This window comes from Zeus faber, assembly GCF_960531495.2.
Source record: "Zeus faber genome assembly, chromosome: 13".
Classification (NCBI taxonomy): domain Eukaryota; kingdom Metazoa; phylum Chordata; class Actinopteri; order Zeiformes; family Zeidae; genus Zeus; species Zeus faber.
Window position 1 is genome coordinate 25,263,439 of NC_137198.1, and position 20,849 is coordinate 25,284,287.

The 20,849-nt window shown below is 45.2% G+C and overlaps 1 protein-coding gene across 1 annotated transcript in view; it reads left to right on the forward strand.

Annotated features, from left to right (window-relative positions):
• Window positions 1–20,849, forward strand: part of LOC307238920 (ALK tyrosine kinase receptor-like) — a gene marked incomplete at both ends in the record, with an annotated part of 114,875 nt that overhangs the window by 70,131 nt on the left and 23,895 nt on the right. The window contains 12 exons of the mRNA XM_080012074.1: window positions 390–537; window positions 5,211–5,321; window positions 6,417–6,558; window positions 7,853–8,020; window positions 9,053–9,151; window positions 9,812–9,967; window positions 14,718–14,831; window positions 16,486–16,672; window positions 16,784–16,874; window positions 17,436–17,500; window positions 17,589–17,718; window positions 20,168–20,265. Coding sequence (XP_079868200.1) covers window positions 390–537; window positions 5,211–5,321; window positions 6,417–6,558; window positions 7,853–8,020; window positions 9,053–9,151; window positions 9,812–9,967; window positions 14,718–14,831; window positions 16,486–16,672; window positions 16,784–16,874; window positions 17,436–17,500; window positions 17,589–17,718; window positions 20,168–20,265 — 1,509 coding nt within the window. The remainder of the gene's footprint in view (window positions 1–389; window positions 538–5,210; window positions 5,322–6,416; window positions 6,559–7,852; window positions 8,021–9,052; window positions 9,152–9,811; window positions 9,968–14,717; window positions 14,832–16,485; window positions 16,673–16,783; window positions 16,875–17,435; window positions 17,501–17,588; window positions 17,719–20,167; window positions 20,266–20,849) is intronic.

The following is a 20,849-nucleotide window of genomic DNA, read 5'->3' on the forward strand; positions in this document are numbered from 1 at the left end:
TGCCGGGAGTGGCGGGAGTGTTGGTGTTGGTCGGCACAAAACAATAGAATTTAAAATGATTTCTCTTTATCTGCCATAGGTTAAGTCTGATAAACCACATCAACAGGGGGGGAGCTAAAGTATTTTAAAGTTTTCCTTCTGCCGTTTCTCTTCCGAGAGTGCTTAGAGGGGACAAACAGTGGCGCAGGATTGGGCTACATTAGTGAAAGCGTTGGTCGTGCATTTTTCTGATTCAGCTCAATGAGACACCTATAGTTGATGGGTGTATTTATTATATTGTCAATGGTAATTATCCTGCTAAAGAGCATTTATTTTTGGGTGTTGTTGGTTGCTGTTTGTTCTCTGTCCCTGTTTTGTGTCGTATTTGCATTTGTTCCTCAACCCGTCAGGATCATGGCGTACGGGGCAGCCGGCGGCCGCAGCGTTTTAGCCATGAGTCGGTCGTTTGGCGTCTGCAACACTGGCGACTACCTGCTCCAGAAGGGCGAGCTGCTGCACATCCTGGTGGGACAGCAGGGGGAGGACCCCTGTCCCAATGTAAGTGTCCCCTCCAAATCCCATAACACTCTTTCATTTGACTCCACTTCAGTCAACTGGGTGGACATTACAGACATTTTCTAACTGTGAAACCTTGTCTCAGTTTATGATGGACATTTAGGATTGTTGGTATCACAGAATCATGTTTCCTTGAGTACACATTCAACATGAGAATTTCTCAAGAAGCGTCCTAATTTAAGTTTGGAATCCTATTTTATGATAGCATTGAGCCGGTCCTAAAGTCAAAAATATCTGTCAAATAAATATTTAAGCAATGAAATTATAAACTTCATATAAATGGTCCAATGTTCATTCTCAACTCTCAACTTGGTATTTAGTCAATGGTAATACTGAAGTAAGTATCAACTAACAATGACTTAAGTATCAATTGAAGGGTTAGGTTAGGGTTGTGGTTAGGACTGTGGTTACGGTTAGGACTCAACTGAGTATTCACTTTGTACTCTCCAAGTAGAGTGTTAATACATACATGTACATCTACCGTTGTTGGACATGTCTTTAGTCTTTTACGATTCGCGTCGGGTTTTGTTTCAGTCAGCGCTGTTTATCTCCATCAGACGGAAGACGCGTGGCTTTCATGAGGAGAGGAGAGGAGGAAGCCTCAGCCGCCTTCATTGAGTTATTAGTTTTCAACGCAGTCTCTCTGCAAGTGCACAGTGCAGTGGGGAGGGAGGGGAGAGGAGGGGATTGGAGGCGAGAGCGACTCGGCTCCTCCAAAGTGAGACTAAAGTCGTTTAAGTTTCCGCTCACACTCCCCTGCCGACCCCCCCCCCCAAACGCCCCCCAAACTCTCGGCTGCCTGACAGCGACGGGAGCAGACGCTCTCGGAAGGGCTTGATTTGTGCCGCCGTCCCTCTGATGGTGGAGAGAGGGGGTGATGTTGCTGTCTCCCCCGTCTGTAGAAAGACATTCACTCATTCTCTCCAAACCGCATCTACATGTGTGTGTTTTCTTCTCTTTCTGACACATGCACACACTCACACACACACACACACACACACACACACACGCACACACGCACACACACACACACACTCATGCCCGTTTCTCTCTCCGGCCGTCTTTATCTCTGTGATGCGCACACACACACACACACACACACACACACACACACACACACACACACACACACACACACACCAGTAAAGTGAGAATTGGCATAGTGACAGCACAGGCTGGGGGAAGAGGGTTGATGCAGACGGAGGGCTGAAAAGTGCCAGGAGGAGGTGGGATATGGTGGAAGTGGGGGAAGGTGACTTGAGATGGTTTGAACCCCCCTCAGCACCTGTCCATCAGATCCTCGCTCAAGTCCCTCCTCCCTGTTCTCCTCAACCATTGGACCTCGGCCCAAAAGGACGTTGGATGTCTCGTCTGCTGAGATACTTTATAGAGAAGATTACGTTTATGTCGAAGCCAAAGCCGAAGCGCTCCAGGGTTGCCGTGACGATGACCATTTAGGGGCATGACCTGACAATTTATTGAAGACCGCGGGCCTCCCCGTTTGAGCTTTGTATTGGTCCCAGTATTTCTGGTCGCTCTCTTGCTCACGTGGATTAGAAAGTGGTGCATGGTTGCAGCGGATGGAGAGGCAGCTAGAAATGATGCTGCGTTCTGTTAGACCTTGGAAATAGTCCATTTTTTTCCCCAGTGATGTTATTAAAAATTTGAACCCCATGAACAACAGCCTTTTACATTCATATAATATATAACACAACATAAAATTGCTGCATTGACACAAAACAAAGAAAAAAATAAATAAACAAAAACTCAGAGTAAGAATGCTCCTCCTGTTTTAACAAATGGGAATCCATATAAAGTGGAGTATATATATTGCAATAGATGTAAAGTATAACAAGTAGTATACATAATTGTATATATAACCGACTGTTCATGATCAAATCTGCCCCAAACTTCACATGTTTGATAAGAGCCCCGTCCTGAATACATCCACGTGCCAAGTTTGAGTTATGGTCATGGCCTTCTTTGAATTTCAGAAACATAACCTATGTTTGGTCCGTGTTCTCGAGCACCGCATGGCGGACACAGGAAGTGATGCAAAATGTGCAATAAGTCATGTCCACCGCCACTTTTTATCCACTTATACAAAAAGAACACGGTGCACAATCCAAGACCACAATACTATGATAGAAGAAGTTATATAAGTCTGGAAATATGTCTGGAACATGTTATAGTAACAAGAGTAGGCTTTGGCGTGGGGTTTAAATTCTCTCCATATATCCAACAGACTTAATTCTTTAATAAAATTACGTATAACTTTTCTACACTTATTAGGTTATTCATCTAGTCCTGTGGATCTATCCATACTGGGGTTTAATGTGCAATTTAGGTCCCCTGCTATTATGAATTGTCCTGCAAATGTTTAGAGAGAAAGGAATAGATCTACATACAATTTAGGATCATCTTCCCATTCTATCTTTGATTACATTTTTCACTTGAAATGGGACGGTATTATGAATAACAGTCATAAGTCCTCTGGCCCGGAACGGGAATGATGCTGTGAATGTACTACCCTGCCACCTCCTTATAATCTTTTTATGGTCCTCATCTAAAAGATGAGTTTCTTGTAAAAATACAATTTGAAAAATACAATGGAGTCTATATCCTTTATTTTATTCATGACTTTTCTAAGTGGTTGCAGACCTCTGCAGTTCCAAGAAACAAAATTCTGATTCCCTCCTTGAGACATCTCCAACAAAGAATAATGGATTACCTTGCAATATGGAAATTAACCAACAGAGAAGCATGACAAACCTGGATGTTAGAACCCATATCCAACACACTGAACATGAACACACTCCCCCTTACCTACTTTTGTGGGGTTCTTTACTTTCCACCAACCAATCTCTTCTGCTATCCATATCCGGTCCGTTAGGACCAGGTCAAATTGCATCCTTAGTTGGTGTATTCCCGTAGATAAGTCAGAGTTAAACCTTACTCGTATACCGAATGTATTTTTTAGCAACAATGACTGCCAGTTTGTCCTTGTAGCTGAGAAACTTCATTATAAGTGTTCTCGTGGGGCCATGGTGTCCCTCAGTCACGTGTGTGGGGGGGGGTGGGGGGGGGGGGGGTTGCTCGAGCACCTAACCCTTTTGCCCTGTGGTGCTTTTTTGGAATCATTTTTTTGTGTGAATGGGACTCGAGGCACGCAGATCACAGGCGCATGTGATCCACGCTCTGCTGTGCCTCTCCATATCCTTATGGAACAAAGCAAAACACTGTGCGTAATGGGAACGCTTCCTCACTCACTCTCTTACCCCACGCCCTCCCCCATCAAGAGATTTCCCAGAGTGGCCTAAAGCCGGAGCTGGAAGTCCCTGTGCCTTTTTCTTTTTTTTGTTTCTTGAGCACCTGTCCCTCTTAACGTCTCTGCACGGGCCTGGTGTCCCTCATCAGTCCAATTCGGTGTGCCCTTTCAATAACAACTGAGGACTGTAGAGTCGCAGCATCCAGTATTTCCGGTATCGTTTTTTTCAAAAAGGTTGTTTACTTAAACTTATCCTCCAGAGCTTTATTTTTTGACTCCAACATGTGTACTTCAGCTTGCAGGATAACTGCATCGTCTTCGGCGCTTGATATTCTTAACGCCGCCTGCGACACTTGTTAAGTGCAGACACTTATCTCCTTCCTCATGTTTTCTGTCTCTGTCATAATTTAATCAAATCTCGATGAAAACTCATTAGCTTATAGCAGCCAGTATTGCATCCGCCTTCACTCCTCCCAATTCCCCTTCTCCTCTTGCCACCTCCTCCGCCATGTTTTCATTAGCTTCCTGTGTTTCATCACAAAACGCGAAAGTCAGTTAACTTCGGTTGCTTGCATGCTTTGCTCTTTTCTTTATTTAATTTCCCAACTTTCGCCATTACAATATCCACACGAACGCTATGTTATAATGTTTTGTTGCAAATGAGAGTATTTTCAGTCGGAATTAAGGTAGCTAAAGCAGAGCAATGCAAAACGCGTCCTCCTATGTGGACGCCCTAACCGGAAGTCCCGAAATTGTTAATTCTAAGATGAGTCAGATAGTTCCCACTCCTGAGCTCAATTTGTTCCATTGCTTCCATTTGGTAAAACATGGAACCCTACAGCAAATTTGTGATAGTTTGGTAAGTTTCTGAATTCTACAAGTGAGAAAACGTATGTTATCGCAATTTAAAAACTACAGCGTGTTTTCAGATAAAACCCATGCAAAGGGACACTTTGTTTCACCGTTGATGGTGTGTGCCACCGTGTGTGCCCGGGATGTCAGTTCTCTTTTCCAGGCAAATTTGGAGGGATCTGCCCTGAAATTCCGACTTGCCATTCCGACTTGGATGGCCGCCCCTTTACACTTTTATAAAAAGGAGGCCGGATTTTCTTTCCGAGTTACGAATTTAATGGAGCTAGCCTTAGCTCACATTTCTGCACAGGCCTGTAATCAGATTTATCACAGGGCTATGAGCCCTAGTTTGTGTTTCAGCAAGTGGGGATGTGAGCGTGAGATGAGCAGCCTCTCCACGGGTTGGGTGTTTACCCATCAGGGATAATGACATGTAGAAGGCGGGTCATCTTTAAGCCCAGCTGAGCCGAAAGGACTACTCTTGCACCTCTCACACCTCTATCTACTCTATCTCTCTTTTGTGACACCTCTGCAGTCCAATGACATGCTGAACAAGATATGCATCGAGCAGAGCGGCCCACTGGTCAACAAGACCCAAGTCAAAGGGGGCGGAGGAGCAGGGGGTGGAGCCACCTACGTCTTCAAGGTAAAGGGTGGGATGTAGATGCTGATATAGATGAGTGGACGAGGGATGAAAATCTTAGCAATCGTAGGAAAAAGGATTGTGTTGTTTACAATCATTGTGACATTGTGTTTGTTAGGTTTTTTCCTTCGTCTTGCACGGAAGCTGTGTTGACAATTTTGACATGAAGTATAATACACAACCATTGTGCTCTGTCAAATGTATTGTGCATTTTTTAGAATCAGATGTAAAGCGTTTGTTTTCGTGCGAAACTAACCAACCAAAATCTCAAAATGTGCCATCGCTGAGCATTTCCCCATGAGATTAAAAGAGCTGGCTCATTTTATAAAATATGATAGGTGTTTAGTGTCACCACGGAACGGAAAAAATGACAAATATTGTGTCACATAATTTGAGACTTTCACTCAAAAAATCTGTAGCTATGCTAGTGCTTTAAATTGTTGCGTTGAACCGATTGACAATATTGACAATATGTCGTTTGAGCTTTGTTAGCCTGAAAACAGTTTTTTTTTATAGTCATGTAATGTATAGTTGATATGTTAGTAACAGCAACAGTCTTAAAAAACACATGACCACAAATGAAGCTGTAGTAATGTAAACTTTTTAGCATTGACTTCTATGGCCTTACCCCTTTTCTTGTTCCTCGCGAGCCTCTCCGAAACTATCAATGGCCAGAAATCTGAATTCTGTTCATGTATCTGCTTTGAAAACTGAAGGTAGCTCCATGTCCTGGAGCTACCTTCAGTTTGGTAGGCTGGAGAGTGAAACTAAACGGCTGTTCACAAGTTTAACACATCGGTCTTTAAGAAAAAGGGGATTTCAGAATGAGGCTTCTTTTGATGGCCTTTCAAAAGGTACCTTGACAAATCCAAAACCGGGGGAGGGTTCCAAAACAAAAGCCGCCTCAGGCAGTCAGAGTAAAACCTGCATTTGATGACCGCGGGTACCAGCCCTCAACAAACGAGGAAAAGCACTGTGAAGTCAGGTGTATAACTCAAGCGGTGCATAACCAATAGTGGCCAAAGTCGGTCTTCAATTAACCGGTGGTCGACAGGCGCCATTGCCACTTGGGCGTGACTGGGGCGTGAATCGTTTCAGGTGGACAGGGACGCCTTCATCCCACTCATCATCGCTGCCGGCGGAGGGGGCCGGGGCTACAGTAGCCACTCGGAGATCCAGCTGGAGGAGATGGACTATGACCCCAGCCAACTGGGACGCAACGGGAAGTCCAATGCTGCAGGTACGCTGCAAAAACAACACTTCCCCCGAAACTTGGTCTGTTATTGGGGTTCGGTCGCGTGTGTGATTTCCCTTCACGCGTCCCAATACAGATGTTCCGATAGATGTTTGCGTTTGTGACAGCGTTTGGGAGGAATATTTACTTTTGACGGGTCTGTGTCTTGTTTGTAAGTGTCTTACATCTCCGGGTGTCTTTCGGAGACGAGAGAAATGTCCGGGGTGAAATGAGAAGGCGTGCGGAGATGGATAAAAACCCTTATTACTGTGCTGCAGTTAGGGAGGCCTGTCCATCCATACTCGATGATGAGAGAGAGAGCGAAAAAGAGAGAGAGGGAGAGAGAGAGAGAGAGAGAGAGCGAGTGAAGGGGAGGGATTGAGGGAATGCTTAAACAATCGTCCTAGAAGGCCGAAAAGCGCAACAGAGAGAGAGAGAGAGAGGGAGAGAGAGAGAGAGAGAAAGGGAGAGAGAGACAAAGACAGAGAACGAGAGAGGGAGAGAGAGAGAAAAAGAGAGAGATAGAGTGAAGGGGAGGGATAGAGGGAATGCTTAAACAATCGTCCCAGAAGGCCGAAAAAGCGCAAGTTTACCGCTTGTTTTGCATGGCCGGTGTCTCCCCAAATGCGTCTGCTCATCCTCGAAGTGTGTACCTGCTTTTCTTGACGCATGAGTTTCATGGACTTTCCAAAAGAAATACAAAAAAAGGTTGTTCGTTTTTCTTTCCCCGGCGCAGTAAACAAACATACCGACCCACACCCCAGAACTACATGACTATTCGCACGAACCACACACGTAGCAAAACTCACCGCTGCATCCATTATTAATGTGGCCGAAGCAGTCGACAAGCACCTTGGCTCAGAAATCATTGATTTTGTGGTTTTCCGAAGTCCAATCATTTGTTTTTGGGGGAAATACAAATCCTGCATGGCTTGTTTTTTTTAGTCTGTTGTCTGTTGCCGCTCAGGTTTCAGGAATGTCCTAGGGAGGTTTGAAGGGAAGCGAGTAGAAAATGAAACCGGCCAGCTCTTGGGAACAGGGAAAAGATGAGCTCAGACGATGTTAGCCGTAACTTTCATCTCATATCGCTGGTGCACTTTTTTTAAAGTGGATTTGCAGAGTTGATACACCTGAATTTTTTTTTTAACCAGAAACCATAGACTTTCTTTCTCTTTCTCTCTCTCTCTCTCTCTCTCTCTCTCTCTCTCTCTCTCTCTCTCTCTCCCTCCCTCTATCTCTGGATCTCGAACGCCCCCGCCCCGCATATCATATCAAAATCAACTTTGTGCATCGGTGACAGGTGGCGGCGGGGGCTGGAACGACAGCGCCCCTGCCAGTCATGGTGGGAGGCCCCTGGTGCTCGGAGGCCAGGGAGGTCAGGCCTGTCAGAAGTTCTGGAAGACCCGCGGCGGCTTCGGGGGCGGCGGAGGGGGCTGCATGTCCGGAGGTGGCGGTGGGGGGTACAGAGGTTGGTGAAAGACACTTCAAAAAGGCTTTATTTTTAATGGATGTGCCACCCCATGCCACCCCTTGCCACACATTCTTAAAATAATTATCCATAAATAAATTAAGACAATTCAACATAAAAACTTAAATAAAAGATCAATTAAAATTTGAACAGTAGTCAAACAAGCAATTTCTTTCTTTGATTGAGAGGAAATAAAAAAAATTAATTAGCTTTTATAAAGTTATTTGTTTTTTGTTTGATTACATTTATTTTACTGAATATCAATAATTATAATACAAATTAAATTTATTGTCATACTTTTTGAACAGGTTAGATAGATTGGCCAATAATATCATTATTAGACAGCTACTAATTATTTGTATTTTCTCTTTATAAAGACTGGATACTGCAGGTAAGACTGCAGTGTCCTGGGGGGAAAAAATGGACTTGACTTGACTTGTGAGTTGACTTACTTGTGACCTAGATAAGAGGGACTTGGCCACATGTCTGCTATGACGTATATAAAGCTGCAGTAAGCAAAATTAAATCATCGCGATTGATTTAAATCAATCATCGAGGTGTTGCAAACAAACTCGGACTGATTTTCCATCTGCCAACAGTGGCTGAGGAGTAATAAAGAGCACAGGGTCGCTGAGAATGAAACAATTGGCATAATTATCTGTCATGTCTGCCGAGGAGGTACGATATCACACAAAATTGTTTGAAAATATTGCTGCTGATGTTAGACTCTCTTCACCAGCCACCGGTTTACTCATGTACTCTGCTATGTTGAGCTCAGTTTTGAGTGCCCTGGAGTTTTGAGCTGCTTGCCACGACGCTGAAAAGCACATGCAGCGGTAGATTGTGGAGATGATTCTCAGGGCGATCGGGGGTATTTAGCCATCCTTCACATTACAGGGAGTCTTTTGTTTCAATTTAATAAGCTTAAATATCGCTTATTGTAGCTCTAAACCAGTGTAAATTAACTTGTTCACGTACAATATCGCTGTAGAACCTGTTGCAAATGAATCCATTTGCCCTCCCTGACTCCAGGGGGCAACACCTCCGCGGAAGACAGCCCCAGACACGACGGGGAAGACGGCTCATCCTTCATCAGCCCGGAGGGAGATATGTACCTGGTTCCCCTGAAAGGTAGCGCTGGGCAACGCCTGAAACATCTTTATTTGTCCGAGAAATCAACAGCCGTTTCTCTAAGTCGATCCATTGGGGGGGAAAATACTGTTATCATGAAGATCAAGACGAGATAACGGAAATTGGACTCTTGGTTGGAGGGCGATGTAAAAATGTATGAACTCACAATGCTACGATCCGGCGCGTGCAAATCTGTATAAGAACACCAAAGCTGTTTCGGTGGACTGGTGGACCCCTTAATAAACAAACTCGGGGGGTTTACTGTACGAGGATGACAGCCAACTTGGAGACGGGCGAACAATGGGAGGTGGGTTGATTGGGGTCAGGGTCAAGCTTTTCACCACACCTTGGTGTTATGGTGTCTCTGCACTCCATTGTGGGTGCAAATGGGAGTCGCCCATGTGTAAAAAATGACCCGTTCCTCTAAGGGAGATCTGAGCCGAGAAAGGCTTACAAGTTGAGTCAGCACTTCTTCACTACATTAACTTTTACTTGTGAAAAGTTGAAACTTCCTGAAACTTCTGTGTGTGTGTGTGTGTGTGTGTGTGTGTGTGTGTGTGTGTGTGTGTGTGTGTGTGTGTGTGTGTGTGTGTGTGTGTGTGTGTGTGTGTGTGTGTGTGTGTGTGTGTGTGTGTGTGTGTGTGTGTGTGTGTCTTACAGGTATGGAGGGCAGTGGTGAGGTGATCATCAGCCCGGTGCAGAACTGCAGCCACTGTGAGAGCGGCGAGTGCCATGAAGTGGACGGCGGCACGGCGTGCTACTGCGATGGCGAGCTGGTGCTGGCGGCAGACGGCGTGTCCTGCGTCAACGCCACAGGTCCGGTTGTGGATGCCTGAGATGGATTTGGAAAATTTGGGGCGGGGGGGAGTGGGTGGGTGGGTGTGTGTGAGGAGGCAATAAGTGTGTAAGTATGCGTGTGTGTCTGCCCATGTGTTTGTGTGTGTCTGTGATATGAGATGAGGATACAAAGAGTGTGCATGTGTGTATGTGATTAGAAGAGGCAAAGTGTGAGTCTGTGTCTGTGTGTGCACGTGTCTTTGTGTGTATGATTAGATGAGGAAGCATAGAGTGTGTATGTGTGTGTCTTCGTGTGTATGTGCATAGATGAGAAGGCAAAGATAGTATGAGTATACTTGGCGGTACAGGGCGGTGTGTGTGTGTGTGTGTGTGTGTGTGTGTGTGTGTGTGTGTGTGTGTGTGTGTGTGTGTGTGTGTGTGTGTGTGTGTGTGTGTGTGTGTGTGTGTGTGTGTGTGTGCGTGTGGTCCAGAGCCCAGAACCCCTACGAATAGTCAACGCTAATTAACACATCTCGTAATGTACAGGAGTCCCACGCCCCCTCACTCCCAGAGATGGAGATGGAAATGTAATCAAAGGAGTGACATGAAGATAGTGATGAACAGATTGTAACCCAATCAGCAGCTAATGAATTAATCTATAGAAGTAATTATACCCATGAGGTCCCGTAATTTATTGAATCTTTGTCTAAGGAAACCTTCCTCTAAAGCCCTCTTAATGATTCATAATCACTGTCCATCCATAGTAGGACAACGTCACCTCCTAATGGAAACAGCCAACTAATGGTAACCGCAGCCCTCCTTAATGATCTTAATTGCAAATTAATTCTAGAATTTTAAAAGAAAAATTATTCATGGCGGATACCCCTGTGTGATGACATGATACTTTGTGCCCGTACGTAACTTTAAACCAGCGGGGAATCGTGTTGCACCACTAATAAATAAATGAAGATGATTAGGGGAAGGCGGCCATTTTCCCTTTTCCCTGAATCCATGATCGTCGTTATTGATATGTTTGTCTAACATGGAAAATCTATTTTACAGTTAAAGCAAAATGACTAAGGTTGTCAATGTTAGTAACACGTTATTTGTTTACATTCACAATCAAATGGCTATAATTCAATGCACTACATTTTCAATGGAAAAATCTTTCTTTCGTGTCAAATTGCGATTAAACAGCCAAATATCATGTGATTAATCGTGATTCATCACCCAAATATGCAATTAATCGGCCAAAATATAAATGGGACTAATTTCCCAAATATTATGCATTTGATCTCTCCAAAATCATGTGATTAATCTTGAATATGTTACGATCAGTAAAGCTAACCCAGACGCAGACACCGACAATGGAATGAAGTAATATAAAAAGGGGTTTATTGTCAGGATAAGGGGGAATGAGGATGGCAGGCAAGGCAGGTGGAGGGGCGATGCGGATGGCAGAGCTGAGCTGAGCTGAACAGGCGGGCGAGGGAGTAAGCGTGGCTGGATGAGGATAAGCTCGGGGGTTTAGTAAGCGAGCAGACGAGGCAGGCAAGCAGGCAGTGGAACCGGAGAGTCGTGAAACTGGAAGCACAGGGAAAGAAGGTAAGTTCAGGGAATGAAAGCAACACAAGGAATGACTCTGATTTGATATTGCAGGGGCTGTTAGGCAGTTTAGATGTAGGCCAGGTACTTGTGAGCCGTCCTAATGATAAAAGGGTGTTCTGCTCTCTCCAGTCACTGTCTCCATTCCTCCAGGGCTTGACTGTGAGTAGTTTCCTGTACCCGACATCATGGTTCTGCTCAGTGGGGGACAGTTGGTGGGAGAAGAATGCACAGGGCTGGAGCGCTGAGAAAGAACAGCTCCAGCCCTAATATCTGTGCATCAACCTCTACGGTGAACTTACGTGAAGGGTCTAGTTTGACAAGGACAGGTGCCGATGTAAAGCATCTCTTTAGCTCGGTGAAGGCAGCATCTGCCCCAGGGGTCAAGGAAAAGGGGGTAGCCGAATAGCTGACATGGTAAGAGGCACAGCCACACAGCTGTAGTCTCTTATGAACCTCCTGCAAAAGTTGGCAAAGCCCAGAAACAACTGGAGGTGATTCAGGGATGTGGGTATGGGCCAATCTGCCACTGCTTGAATCTTTCCAGGATCCACCTTCACCTGCCCACTCTCAATGATGTATACAAAGAAAAAACAGAGTTGATATTGGATTCGCACTTCTCAGCTTTGGCAAATAGTTTGTTCACCAGTAGTCTTTGGAGAACCTGTCTCACATTCCGGATGTGTTAATCCATGTTCTGGGAGAAGATGAGGATGTCATCAATATAAAACACTGACCAGTTGAGAAGATCATGAAGGACATCATTAACAAGAGCCTGGAAGAAAAAGCCTAGGCGCATTGGTTAAACTGAAGGACATGACAAAATTCTTGTGGCCAAGAGGGGTATTGAGGGCAGTCTTCCATTCATATCCTTCCTTGATTCGGACAAGGTAGTAGGCATTTCTGAGGTAGAGTTTGGAGAAGGTGGGGGCTCCCTGGAGTTGTTCAAAAGCAGAATTGATCAGAGGAGGAGGATATTTGTTCCTTGCTGTTATGTTATTTAAACTGCGGTAGTCAATGCAGGGGCCCAATGAATGGTCCTTCATGGAGACAAAGAAAAAGAGGAGGATGGCCCTAAAATGCCTGCGGCAAGGGAGTCTTGGATGTAGTTCTCCATGGCTTCCCTCTCAGGACGAGACATGTTGAACAGGCGGCTGGAAGGAAAGGGAGCTCCTGGGAGCAGATCAATGGTGCAATCGTAAGGGCGATGTGGGGGCAAAGAGAGGGTTCACTGCTTATTTAAAGCTTCTCCCAGGTCATGGTAAACAGAGGGAATAGATGACAGGTCTTGGGGGTTCAGTGCTTAGAGGGAGCAGGGACGTCTGCTGGAGCTAGGCGGATTTCAGGCAAGATGAATGACAAAAGGAGCTCCAGCTCTGAACTTCATTAGTGGACAAATGTGGGGAATATGAAGTTCTAACCAGGGTTGACCAAGAACCGAGGGGGTGTAAGGGGACGAAATTATGTGGAATCGGATGTGCATGGGAAACAAGGTTGGCGTCAAGGAAGCTTTCATCTGCTCCTGAATCCACCAAGGCACATAACAGAAGAGCCTGTTGGTTCTACATAAGCGTAGCGTCGAGCTGCATTCTGGACCAAGTAACTGAGAGGGAGGTGGTTTGGCTCACGAGAGTGCCAGCTCTCACTGGTGAGCCTCCTCTTTTGGGTTAAAGGGGCAGGAGGTTAGGAAATGGCCGGCTTGACCGCAGTAAATGCACAAACCATCCTTTATCCTCTGGAGGCGTTCAGCCGGTGAGAGGCGGGATCTACGCAGTTGCATGGGTTCCTCAGCTGGGGAGAGGGGGACAGGAGAACTAGGAAGTGCACAGAGGCTTGGGGAATGACCAGGGCTAGTTTTCTTGAGAGGTGGAGGGGATGAGCGAGGGAAGTGCAAAGATGGAGGACAGCTAGCCTTCTCTCTATGGCACTCATAAAGATGATTATGCAACTTAATGGCTATGGAGGTTAAAGTGTCTAAGCTGCTGGAGCAATGCCTAGCCAGTATCTTATCCTAACTGAATCATACAGCCTCCGTGAACCTCCGAGCATCATTCCAACCCCAATTTGCAGCTGTGGCCCTAAACTTCATTGAATATTCAGCTACGCTGCGGGAACCCTGAAGCACTAACAGTAGGTGGTTGGTAGCGTCACCACCACCACCGTTATTATCTGTTTACAATAATTAAATCATAGTACTCAATGCAGTGCATTTCAAATGGAAACATCTTTCTTTGGGGTCTGTAGCATGGCCGCTACTCCCGGCTCCCCCACAGACGCGTGACACATGGTTTCTCATGCTGAAGCGCCGGCACGGCAGGGTTTTATTGCACACAATCTTTTAACAGTTCAAGTCCCATCCACACAGTAATAAAGGTGCTGTTATAGACTGGCTCCCAGGGATCTTCCCGCCACAAGCTCCCGTGCGGTCCCTCTGCCATCTCTTCACTGCAAGAGAAAACAGACATGAGAAGCTTCCTAGCTGTCGTGATTGGCCAGTCATTCAATTGGCCACAGCTGGCACCGAGGCGGGGAGCGCCAGCCTACAACACTGACTTCCCCTTGCCTCCCAGAGCCCGTTTGACCCCACCCAGAGTCTGCCACAGGGTCATATTTGGATCAATTGAAAAAATTGCGATTAATTGCCCAAAAACGATGCAATTAATCAAGATTTTTCATTTTAATCGTTTGACCTCCCAAAATAAGTTACTTTTTGTATGGGTGGGGAAAAAGGAATTATTGCCAATATTAAATCTTTAAGTATTTCAACAAACAAGCAGTAGATAACAGCGCCAAAGGAATCGATTGAGCGCCTCAGTTTTTGCTCCTTTGCATAGACAAGGGCACGATCACACCTCCCCACACAGACACACAAACTCTCACTGCTACACACACACACACACACACACACACACACACACACACACACACACACACACACACACACACACACACACACACACTGCCCCACCATTTTCAAGGCATCACCATGCAACGTCCGTCGCTTCCCTCCAAGCTCCGTTGTGTCATCGCTTTCACATCATTAATTAAGCCGCTGATCAGAGCGAGGCGAGGTGAATAGTAATCGCCCCCCGCGGGGAGGTTAGTGGATGAATGGATGGATGTAATGGCATCTTCTCTCTCTCTCTCTCTCTCTCTCTCTCCCTCTCTCTTTTTTCTCCTTCAGAGGTGTCGGTGCTGCCCCCCCAGCCATCCCTCTCCCACCTGGCGCTGGGCCTCTCGGTGGGCACCTCGGCGCTCATCGCTGCCCTGCTGCTGGCCGTGTCTGGGGTGATGATCAGTGAGTGCAGAGTCTGTTAATTGGGCCAAGAGCATTTTCATGTACAAGGAATTTGTCCTGGTGACAGTGCAGATGGACGAGTAGCATAAAAAATAAATGCAAATAAATATATATACAGTAATGCAGGGTGGACGCCAGGTATACAGAGAACACCTACTAGAACCCACTTCTAAATCCCCTCCGATGCACATCATTCAGTAGTGTCCTGCAGTAGCCAAATCATGAGAGACAGTCCGAGGACATGTTATGTTCCCTTGAAAACGCCCACTTAAGAGATTATCGTTGCATAAACAGTGGCAAATTATGTAGTTGTCTCACCCTATAGTCTGTGGGACGGTATTGATTGGTTTCTCTTCTGTGGCCAAAAATTAAGAGTATACCTATATATATATATATATATATATACACCTTGACATAAAATGTGATCAGCATGTTAAAAAGGTAGAAACTTTTGTTCGGCTTGGTAGTTACCCTCACCTTATGTTGTCACGGCACGGTAGCAGATGGCCAAATGTTGTAATAATCCACGAATAATTGTGGTGGTTGGGCTGAGTAATTTCCTGAAAGCGCCACGTATGATCCCGTGTCCAGATTATGTAAAGCACCGTGACTCCAAATGGCATAAAATATTGCCATAAAGCAGTTCTGCCACTGTTTGGCAACATAGCGATAGAAACAGTATCAAAAAATATATACAATAGTCATTTTTCCATTTTCTTATCATCGTATCACACAGCCCTAGTAACATGTATGCAACAATATGACAGAGCTAAAAACGGATGGCTTATTCTAACTTATTAGAGTGTTATAACAAAATTTGAATTCACATGTACATAAACAAATGTATGCACACTCAAGTGCATACACACCCAACCTGGTACTTTGTAGTCTGCCACCAGGCTGAAGCCAGCCTCCGGGCTGCCTAGACATCCATCTGCTAGAGCTCTCGGCGTCTCACAGCCAGACATATGCAGCCACTGATGCTATTGCAGCACGTCCCGAGCTGCTCGACTAATGCGCTAAACACACCCGCACATCGGCGGTCTGATGACGCAGATGATGGATGGTTGCTTAGCCACGGGCTGACAGTGCCTGTATGTTACCCAGCCACTCGGTGAATAATACTCCACCACGTAGAGAGACGTAAAGCGCCATGTGCTGCGTCCTTGCACTAGTGGGAGAGCGGGAAACGCCGTATGCGGTGCGTGTCAGGTGTATGTACATTTGTGTGTGTGTGTGTATGTGTGTGTGTGTGTGTGTGTGTGTGTGTGTGTGTGTGTGTGTGTGTGTGTGTGTGTTTGTGTGTCCACTGTCAGAGAGACGAAGGCTTTCCACTGACAGTGCTCGACACAATGTATATTTAAACCAAAGTATTTAAATATGGCACATCTGCTATAGCCAGTAATCGTGACTCTAGGGCTAGATTAATAATGACATGAAGAACCAAAGAAGAACCAAAGGAATATAAAAGCTACATCAGATCTAGAACATTCCCAGCATGGCCTTGTGATGTTGACTGGATGGAGGTTCTCCGCTCCCTGCTTTAAGAGGCAAATTCTGAAACTCTGCCAAACCTTACTGAGTGTTTACTCGGGGGGAAAAAGAAGGTCCACAAAGTCCACAACATCTTCATCTTTCCATCTCTCTCCCGCAGTGTACAGACGCAAGCACACAGAGCTTCAGTCCATCCAGCTGGAGCTGCAGAGCCCCGACTGCAAGCTCAGCAAGCTGCGCGCCTCCACAATCATGACCGACTACAACCCCAACTACTGTTTCGCCGGCAAGGCGGCCTCCGTCAACGACCTGAAGGAAGTGCCACGCCGCAACATCTCACTCACCAGGTAGAAAGATGCTGCCGCCACACGCTGACTCATAGTGGCGATTGGCTCTAGGACGGTCTGTGTAAGCAAGTATAGCAAAGTGTGTTTGTGAGTGTGTGTGTGTCTCCGCAGGGGTCTGGGTCACGGTGCTTTCGGCGAGGTGTATGAAGGACTGGCGGTCGGAATACCAGGCGAACCGAGCCCCATGCAAGTAGCAGTGAAGGTACAGTGGTGCCTTTTTGTCCGTCGCAAACACACACGGAAACCTCATTGCAATCTTCTTTGTTGAATCGTCAGGGATGGATCCCTGAACGGGCCTGGCAGGCCCATGCCCAGGGACCCAAAGGTCAAGGGAGCCCTCAAAGGAATTGAGCCAAACCCCTCACGACGAGAGACAAATCCTATGGACAAGCAAATCAGACAACTGCTGTCTTAACAATATTGGCCCCCAAGGGCTCATTGAGTTAACAGAATAGCAGTGAAAGTCAGTCTGAAGGGACCCATTAACTTCCTGGGGTCGCAAAACCCTCCATAACATCTTCTTGAAACTTATTTGGCTGGCTATTATGGTTGCCCTAGGTCCTCAGACCCTCTGTATAGTACATCTTGGTTAGTGATGACACATTAGGTGTTACCACAGTGAGGTTAGGTGCTGGTAGTAGAGGTAGGGGGTCCATCTGGTGTTCTCAGGCCCAGGAACCCATGGACTCGAGATCTGTCTTTGTGAAGAATAAATCAAGATGCTCTGTGTTGCTGACGTACATTTTGTGTTTTGATTCACTAGACTCTTCCTGAAGTTTGCTCTGAGCAAGACGAGCTGGACTTTCTGATGGAGGCTCTGATCATAAGGTAGGAGAGCCCAACACATATCAAAACAGAACACTCGCAGAGGTCTTTCCTCCATGGCAACCTTCTCTCTCCCCCCTCTCCCCCACAGTAAGTTCAGCCATCAGAACATTGTGTGCTGCATAGGCGTCAGCCTGAAGGCCCTGCCCAGGTTTATTTTGCTGGAGCTAATGGCCGGAGGAGACCTGAAGAGTTTCTTAAGAGAGACAAGACCACGGCTGGTAAGATGTTCACAGACACACACCAACATAAATATACACTATTCTCTTTGTGTGTCCACGCCATACGCTGACATAACCCTGGCATGAGTGGGCCCAATCATGCGCCAAAACATGCATAAGGAAAGTCAATGTGCATTAATTTATTGCAATCAATACAATGCATATGCCCGAGAACAGATTCATTCTCTGGATGTTTGCGGTTAAAGTTGTGAGTTTATCGAGGCTTTTTTCATGGATAATGATGCCGTAATTTGTTATTTTTCTTATTGTCAACAGAGTCAGCAACAAAAAAAAAACACCCTACAATGCTTTACTCCTGCTCTCGATATTCTCTCACGTCAAACCTTTCAATTGTTAACTGAAAATCATTCAATACAGCTCTCAAACACGTATTTCATTTTGAGATAATTTAACACGGGCACTATATGAAATATACTTTGAAAGCAGCAACTGTTCATTTGGAGAGTGACTATTTTTTCAGTGCCCTGCTGCATTTAATGCGGAAATGCATCTGTCTGAAACTGTACTAGTTTCATCGATCGAAAAAAAAGCATCACTGTCACTTCAGAGGGTTGTTTGAGCAGAAAATACAATCCCTGCATTCATTGCCATGATGAACTTTGCTGACTAAAGCAACTGACAACAAAGGAGTTTTATGACTTCCAGATACAAGCTTTAACTGTGGTTGGCGAGATCAACCATAGATGGACCGTAGATTGACCAAAGATACACCATAGATGGACCATTGGTGGACTACAGATTAGGGTTGGGCGATAATGTAAAAATTGTCCTAATGGCCACCGGCAGCCCAACAATCGGCTATTGCTGATATATTCTCAGTGGTAGGTGTGTGGCGTGCGTGGAGGGCGGGGCCATTTGGGTAGAGCAAGGTAAACGACTAAAACTTTTTGACCACCATTTTTGTGGCTGCTTCAGCGTGGACTTAAAATCTAAACAATGGTCCGTGGAGGAGGCATATTGTCTAGTGCTTGAGGTGGGCTGGTACTCACCAGTATAAGCAGTATCGGCACTTCTACGTCTTATACTTTTGGCGAACTGGGACTTTTTCCTTTCTTTCTTCTTATCTTTGTTTACACTTGCTATTATGCTTGCTCAAGTAACGTTAAGTACTTTGTCGTAAAATATTGGCATAAGCAGTTCTAGCAGAACACGCTGGTTGGCCAAATTACGCATCGAATGAATTATTACAACATTTGGCCGTCTGCTACTGCGCAGCAGCAACATAAGGTGAGGTTAAATAAAGTTTAAATATAATATAATAATATAATAACAACATAAATGTATGGCATGGCCACGGTTTTACAGGGAAAGGCTTATGGTTCAGAACTGTGTTTCGAACTGTGAACTGTTGCTTGATACCACAGTATACCTTAAAACGGTATAGCACTACATCCCAATTTACGATTGTTCCTGGATCATGCAGTGTGAACACAAAGGAAAGGAACGATTCCTCTAAAAGTTCTTTCAACTTTGTGCGGTGCAAAGATGCTCTCTGTGACCAATTATAGTTTTTGGGGTTTTGTAAAAAACAGCAGTTACAGTTGAGTTACAGTTTTCCCAGTATCCTTTAAACGCAGCATCAACTCAAGTTGACTGTCTACGTGTCGCAAGTGGCTGAATGCAAATTAGTTCTGAGAGACGAAGCTTGGACTTATATAAAATTCGGATGATGACATCACAAAGTGGCCCACTCCTGAAACCAATCAAATCACCTCAACGTTCTTCTAGTTCAGTAAAATTACAACAGTTTTTCAATAATTACTGCTCCAAATGTACATCGATATTGATCAAACTCGAACGATAATACCTCAACCATGTCTGTGCATACTGCCTTTGCCGTGTTCCAGATACTTTTAGAAATAAAAACGCCAAGAAGAAGGACCCCTAATTTTACTTGTTTTCAGCGCTTACATAGACGTTGATCAGGTTCTGCCCCACATATTACCTAACCCAGCTTTGAATTGTGCACGCTTTGAATTGCGCTTTACAGGTTAATTATTTGCAGAGTTTAATTCTCGAGTAGACAGACCATTAAATTAACAAAATTAAAGGAGAAGAATCGTGCAAAAAATCACCAAAGAAAAGTAGGCCCAAGTCTACTATAGATGAACTGTAGATACTGTAGATGCACCAGACATGGACCATAGATGGACCATAGATACACCATACATGAACCATAGGTGGACTATAGATGAACGGTAGATGGACCAGAAAAGCAACATCAGTTTTTGGATATCTTAACATAGTCTATGTTAACAATAAGAAGTATCTGAAATCACACCTTATCCTTTAAAATGTGTGTCTGTAAGTATATGTCTATTCTTTCAAAATTCTTCCAAATGTTCCAAGATTTACTCAAAGGCAACTCCATAGATACAGAAAATTAATCGACTCTTTTGCTTTGGCTGCCTCTGCCCTGCGTGACCAGGAACAGCCATCCAGTCTGTCGATGGTGGACCTGCTGAACGTGGCAAGAGACATCGCCAGAGGCTGCCAGTACCTGGAGGAGAACCAGTTCATACACAGGTACATTCTTGGCACAGACACGCTGGTCCGAATGCTTTTCAGATCTCATCTACAGATAAAGGCCTGGCAGAATCCGAAGATGTTACCGTCTGTTTGGGAAAATGTTCTCAAATGTACTCCCCTGCATGCAGATTGCCACTTTCTCTTAGCGCAGCCTTTAGTGGGCAGCTCCCCAACTAATCACCTTGTCAACAGCGAGATGTGAGGGTGAATGTTGAGAACACACATATGCAACAAGTGCGGAAATACAGATTTTCAAGAAAATAACCCGTAGCTCAATGATTTGCTTATTATTTTGTCCTCCAAACACAATTTAGTCTCCTAATAAATTCATCCAGAAGAGTGGCAGGGCCATCGTCAGCGCAGATTCCCCGCACTGTCTGGTATTTTGGTGTTTACTGGACCGTGGTGGAGGGCTTGTGATGCCCTGACTACAAAAATGCCATGTTTCAAATTCAGCATTTCCCCCGAACACGTCTTTGCATGCCTCTCAGTTGAAAGTTCCCACGGGTTGAAAGGTGACTAATCACAGGGATGAGACACTTATTTTCATTTGTTACAAACCGTGTGCTCCTTAAATGAAC